At 38.1% G+C, this 6986-nt stretch overlaps 1 protein-coding gene across 2 annotated transcripts in view; it reads left to right on the top strand.

Moving 5' to 3' along the window:
- Positions 1-486: 486 nt before the first annotated feature.
- macf1b (microtubule actin crosslinking factor 1b) overlaps positions 487-6986 on the top strand; it is a 28416-nt gene continuing 21916 nt past the window's right edge. Inside the window, exons 1-2 of one of the 2 annotated variants that reach the window (XM_060869865.1) lie at positions 487-536; positions 1053-1164. In XM_060869865.1, the coding sequence (XP_060725848.1) occupies positions 1054-1164 (111 nt within the window). In that variant the 5' untranslated portion in view covers positions 487-536; position 1053. Of the gene's footprint in view, positions 537-1051; positions 1165-6986 lie in introns of those variants that run through there. The other variant, XM_060869864.1, reaches the window with a different exon arrangement.

Raw genomic sequence — 6986 nt, 5'->3', positions numbered from 1 at the left:
TTCTAGGTTCCTTTCCTTAACACCAAACCTGACCAGCACCTCCTCATCACCTTCGTTTCCCTCACCAACATGCCCATTGAAGTCTGGTACAATCATATTTCAATATACAGACAAACTTGCAAAATTGTTTTGGCAGAAATACAGTCCAAACGAGCCAATCAAAGATCAAGACATAAACAGTCGAAAGTACACAGAAAAGATTAACTGATTCGACGATACAAAGCACAGAATGCAAAGCTTAAATAAATAAAGACCTAATAAAAGACAGAAGCACTTCATTAACAAGACACAGATAAGAATGATTAGTTAGAGTTCAACAAACCAATTATTAGTATTGCTTCCCCCTTGTGGCAGGCAGAAATATGAACCCAAATTCTCACAACAGCATTGCTGCAATACGTATCATCTACAAGTAATTAAAAATACAATAGAATTAGCATAATAAAACAGTGTGTTTGTATGTATATGTATTTGAATTATTTGTGTATAAATATATTTTGTGTTCAATTTTAGGATGCAGAAGGCAAAAAATATGGGTAAGGCAAACACATACAGTAGCTAGGAACACCTATGTATGTGGCAAATTTAATATTGAATTAACTCCAAGAATCATTACTATATACTGTAGGTGATCAGATGAATGGAATGGAATATAATCTACTAGAAATAATTTTAGAATTCTCAGCCCATTGTCTCATGACACAATTTTAAAATAATTTTAAAATGTTTCTAAAAACCAATAAGGCTAGAACCAATTACTGTCTATTGGTGCTAATCATAACAGAGATTCAATGTGAAGCCAAAATGTCTTTGCAGCTGAAAAATAATAATAATTATCCCTCCATAAATTATTTTCAGCTATGTACTGTAGAATTGTCACTATCTATAGTGACAACATTTAAAAAAATGTTGCATGTCATTTCTCTATAATAGTGCCCAGTTGTATGAGTGTATATGGAATTGAGCATGTATGTAATGTACTGTAAGAACACTGCAATGCAATGAACCACAGTATACAGAATGTGCTCTGCATGTTTCCTGACACTTCCCAGGATGGACACAGACGAGTGGAGCCAGTGGCAGAATGAGTTTCGAGAGCAGATTCGGGCACTGCGCCACTGGCTGAAGAGTATGGAGATGAGACTGCCTCCTGTGGATCAGGCAGTGAGTTCCACCAGCACAGTGTTCAGTAGCTTCTTGTTAAAAAAAATCTGTTTTTTGTAGGGTGTTTTTATAACATAATGCCAGTATATCCTGCATATGTAAGGTGCATACACTGTACCTTTATATATTTCAAATGAATTAAAACACACCAATCAAATCTTAAATAGTTTAAAAATGACAGGTGCCAAAAATGTAATTCATGACACAGGAGTTGGCCTTTTTTTCTATATAGTATATGGTCTATTGTGTGTGGTGTGTGTTTGTGTGTTTGTGTATGTGTGCTAGGTGTACAGTATGTGTGTGTGTCTGTGTGTGTCTGTGTGTGTGTGTGTGTGTGTGTGTGTGTGTGTGTGTGTGTGTGTGTTCTTGAATGCCAGTAAATGACATTATAACCTCAGACACCAGAGAACAAGAGTGAGAGCAGTTCCTCTGAGGAAAGGACACATCCAGGCATAGTCTATTGTGCTGTGAGTAGAAGGGGAGAGTGGGGTGCAGTACAGCATTGGAGGCCTCTTCACACATGAGAGAGCACACAGAAAACACATTAGATTCAGATGGGAGGATGAGGAGGAAGAGTAAAATGGGATCTTACAGAGGAAACCGTCTGATCCTTCAATGTAATTATTATTAGCTTGTTATTTAAAACAATCATGAAACATTGATAAAAGTTACAGCACAGAACCTTTCTGGCAAATGAACCCAAATGTATATTATACATTTTCTGTGACAGCTAGCTTTGAGCACCCTACATTTTTATAATTTTATACTTACTTCTGTGACATTTAAACATTTTGTTATATCAGTGGTATATGCATGTCTAACATAACTGAAACAAAAGGATTTCTCCTTGCACTCACCAGTTTAGTGGGAAGTGTTGTTATAGGTATATAATCCACGTGAGCTTAACTATTATTCACACACCCACTGTGGATCTTAAAGAAAAATAAAAAATAAAATATAGAAAATGCAGAAGTCTGTAACACAAAACAGACCTTTTGGTAGGTGTAAATATTATATAACGGGTTTTTAAAATTCAAACACTTAAATGTTATAGGAAAACTGGTTAGGTTTTGTACTAAATAAATGACTAGAATAGTATCATGAAATCAAAATAGTAAGTCACATAGTTTGTACATGGTTTGAATCACATGATCACAAAATCACATACAGTAGTTTGCACATGGATGTGCACTTTATTGAATTGTTCAGGAGAAAGGATATGATGAGTTGAACAATGATGCCACCCAACTGACATTTATTTTGGAGTATGAACATTAGTTCTGAGCACTTTCTTCTGATTGTGGGTGAGAATGCTATGGCCAAATGTTTATGGACACCTTTCCATTACACCCATATAGTTATAGAGGTTCTTCTCCAAATTGTTACCAAACAAAATTCAAAGTATGTTTGTATTTTATAGATTGTCTTTGCATGCTGTGGCATTAGAATTTTTTCTTTACTGGATCTAAGAGGCCCAAACCTGTTCCAAATTGACAATGCTCCTATTATATTGTCTAGTACATGATCTATTAATAAGTTATTATAGTTGTGGGGGTTGGGGGGCTAAATCTGAAATGTTGTGTTCAAAAAGCACGTATAGGTGTAATGTATTTATCAGTCATGCATCCATATTCCTCTATGTCCTGCCATACTGCTTTTCCCTTGGTAATAACCCATGTCTGCTTCTCTGCTATCTGACATGAATGGAGAGACACAACTCGGGAATGAGTAGCATACTCATTGGACACACTGTGGACACTCTTGTTTAACAATATCTCAAATTTCCTACAAAAATTATTCATCTCGAGTCTATGCAGTAACACATGATGTATTTCTAGTGAGGTTTAAAAGCTCCAGTGTACGTTTAACATAGAAGACAGTTAGTCATACATTCTATAATGCTCTGTTCTACTTGATCTCCAGTGCATGGGCCTCTTTTCTCTCTTCCCTTTTGACTTCCCGCTGATATTGAATAGTTGGATAAATAGTGTGTCTTAATGGTTTCTCTTTTCATTGAGCTCTGTAAAGCAAAGTCTGCATCTGAAATTAGCACTGCATGCATAACATGCAAAACAACTCAGAAGGGTCTGGGAAAGGGATTAAAAGCAAGAGCATGTTCTTGATTCTCCATAAACTCCTTATGACATTAACTAAGCATTGAACAATAGTTGCATAGTGACATCCATGAATAAGAACGACATCCCAAAAACGTGGAAATAAAAGATGTCAAAGGTTAACATAAGGCACTGATTAGCTGTAGTTGTTTAGCACATGAAGCTATTGTAATGACTAGACCCTGCCCTTGTACAAACAACAGACTTAATTAGCATCAGACTGCAGGACTCCCTTGTGTATTCTTATCACAGAGTTCTGATCAACTTGTTCTGCACAGCAGGTCCTCAAACAACAAAAGCATATCATTACTGAACATTGCTTATTATTGAACAATGTTGCTTGCATTAAGTTTATTTACTTTCTTTTATAATGTTTAATATTTCTGTCAGCTACTGTGGCAGAAAAACAGGATATTCCGACACTTATTCTGAACACCTGCCCAGGCAGAACAGGATTAAATTTAGCATGACAGAAATGTTCTTTCTGAGAATAAACTATGCATAGCTGATGAATAGATGGAACTGAAAGCATTTGAAGTTGTCCATTCTTTATTTCCTCCTCAGTGACTCAGCTTCTAGTATTCCAGACATCCCAGCAGGGAAGACCCCATCCGTACACACACACTCTTCTGGGAAGTGAACTCTGGGTGATAAATTACTGTGTTTGTCAAATAGTGCTTTAGTTTTGACCCCCCGACTCAAAAGAGATCCTTTTGTACATATTCATTTATCACTTTGCACAGGCTTCACGTGAGATGCATGGAAAGAGCAATGTCTGCTCAAGTGCTAATTATGGTGTACTGGAGGGTCCACTGAAGTCTTATTGAATTTAAAGGCAGAGGCGAGAGTAAAATGTTGGGGGAGGGGAAGTTGTCAGTAGGAATAATCCACTTTGGTGCTTTCAGGTCTTCGGACACATGGGGTTTTGATCGAATTTGGCCTCATCTGCAACCCATTTGGCATCTCACAGATTAGCCCATACAATCTGCCTGGTGAACATATTGAGGCTATTCATTTTACAAATGAACGAAAAATAGATAAGATGGGTATCTACGTGATATTGTTTCAGCCTATTGTAATTAAGTCAATCAAACTAAAATTATATATATTAACTGTCATATTCTTTGGTGTTAAATATATTTGTTTTATCTTTGTCTTTGTCTATAACTAACCGAGGAGAATATACTGTATAATTAAGATGAGAACAAGCTTTTCCTCATTTTGATCCTTTCTTTTATTTCTGTATTACATGTCAGGAGGTGCAGATTGACTGAGAGTGGTAAAAGCTGTGGCCTTTATCAGTGGACAGAGGCAGACTTTGTCACAGGGAACAATATAATTAGCTCATTGAGGAGATGACTGTGTAGGGATCAGGGATCAGGTGTCTCACAGACTGCAATTTCTGGCAAGAACAGAGTGAGACCATGCCAACCACTCATTGTCACAGACACCAAACTGCAAGCTCACACATTTCCCTCCTGTCTTTCTTTAAGGCAATATATTACAGCACCATACAGTAGTTTCATGAATATAAAGATCACTTGTCTGTTAATTACATTAAAGGTGAAAATTGTGTGTGTGTGTGTGTGTGTGTGTGTGAGAGAGAGAGAGAGAGAGAGAGAGAGAGAGAGAGAGAGAGAGAGAGAGAGAGAGAGAGAGAGAGTATGTAGTAACTATAGCAGTTGTTTGGCAAAATCGAACTCTAATTGTGCCCTCAATGAAAAGTTCCATAGGGTAAAATCTGTAATGTATATATTAGTTATTAAGTCATGTCTAGTATGTGACCTTCAGTCCTGAAGTCTTACAAAAAAGTTCATTTAATGCAAAATAAATGCAAGAATATTTAACACCTTGGTTTAGCCCACCCTATCAAAACATGCAAAATGGCAAACACTCTAAAAGCTTGAATATCCAATTTCACCTTCACTATCTAAATTTCTCTGGAATGCATTAGAGCAGAGCCCATAGAAATAGCGCAAACATGCACTGCTTTTGAATCAAAGCTTAGTAAGGGTAAATAATTTGACCCCTTCTGGATTTTGCCATTGAAATTTCTTTCCCAGGACAGCCTTAACAACAGGCATTGTTGCTCTTATTTTTTTCACCGTCGCATCCTTTTGTCTATTTTATATCCTCCACTGTCTCAGTTGGGGGGATGGGTCAAAGTTAATCATTTAAGTGCTTAGTGTAGTGGTTGGAGAGTCTCCTCATACACAGTTCCCATTGGAATTACAATGACAGATTCATGTGAAGAGGACATATGTATTCTGTCTAGTTTTCTCTCTCCACTTCCACTGCCCATTTTTACCCTCAGCTGCTCTGCTGGAACTCATGCTTTCACCCCAGGTCTCCTGCAAAAGGGGTGGTCTGTTTGGTTGAAGTTGGTGGTCCACTCTGTTTAACCTCACAGTATTGTTGTCAAAAGGTTGTATCAGAGCTTCAAGCTCAAGGCTGAGGAGGTCTCACCTATTGTCTCTGAAAAGCTCTCTCATGTCATCACTCACTCACCCATAGTCTCACCATTCTATGGTGAAGACGTATTGTCCCCCAGAGGTGTGTCATCTTTTGTTTTCAAAGGGTCACACCTATATTTCTGAGCTATTAGAATAAAGAATAAAGACAGGAAATGCAATAGAGAACAGTGAGCTCACACCAATTGAAGGAAGAACTCTAAGTTATCACACAAGCACAGTAATGACAGCTTCTGAAAGCTGAGATTCACAAGGTCTGCAAAATACATGTAAGGTTAATTGTTCACTGTTCAGTGGATGTTTGTACTTGACTTAACTAAGCCGCTTGATTAGATTAAATGGGAATTAACTAGTAGCCCTATCTGCTTGGGTTGTGTGAAAGATGTACTGGAGATAATTGGTGGGGTGCAGGTGCAATGAGTTGAGAGTGTGTAAGAGAACAGAAAGCATTTGTGTGTGTGCAACACCTGTGCGCCTTTTCTCTAGAGTTATATCACACCTGCTTATACACCTGCCCACTCCCTTTCTCTGTTATTTTCCCTGTTTCTTACTCCTCCTCTTTCCCTATCTCTCTAAATCTCACCATACCCACAGGGCTATGGGCTTATGTGAGACCTGACACCTTGCTAGAGTACTGATTATAGTCATTAAGCCCAAGGGACCCATGGTAAACACAAAGATCTATTTCATTTCCTTTTCTTAAACAGTGCTTTATTTAACACATTAATAGGTTCATACATGTATAAGCACCTCTTTTTTTGCTAAGGTTCTGTGAGAATGCTTGCTGAGTGGAAATTTGACACAAGCATTTAAGCAAAAAAAAAAAAATTCTCTTTAAGATTGTGTTTGTTTGAAAGTTTGCAAACAGGAAGAAATTTAAAAAGTGAAAAGATGTTTTGCAGTAATTAGCCCTCTCTGTAGCTTTGGTGGAGGTAGTTAGGATTTGAATAGAGATGGGGGGTTGTGTGTGGTGCTTGATGAGTGGGGGTCCCTCCTATTGTAGCCTGTCCTGTTCAGGCTTGCACTTGCTGTATGAGGGAGGGAAAGAGAATGAGAGAGCGGGCAAGATAGGCACGGGAGGCAGCTGTCACTTAACATGTGAATGTTTGGGGGCAGCCTGGGGTCTTTATAGAGCATTTTTTTTCTCCTTTTTTTCTCCACAAGCAGCATGGAGTTTGGGAGGCAAAAGAGACTTTGGGGGAGGGGCTAGCCAATGGAGGGAATGAAGGAGCCACGG

Source organism: Tachysurus vachellii, chromosome 5 (assembly GCF_030014155.1).
Source record: "Tachysurus vachellii isolate PV-2020 chromosome 5, HZAU_Pvac_v1, whole genome shotgun sequence".
In the NCBI taxonomy this organism is placed as follows: domain Eukaryota; kingdom Metazoa; phylum Chordata; class Actinopteri; order Siluriformes; family Bagridae; genus Tachysurus; species Tachysurus vachellii.
The sequence above is the reverse complement of the archived record's forward strand: the minus strand, read 5'-3'. Positions and strand labels throughout refer to the sequence as shown.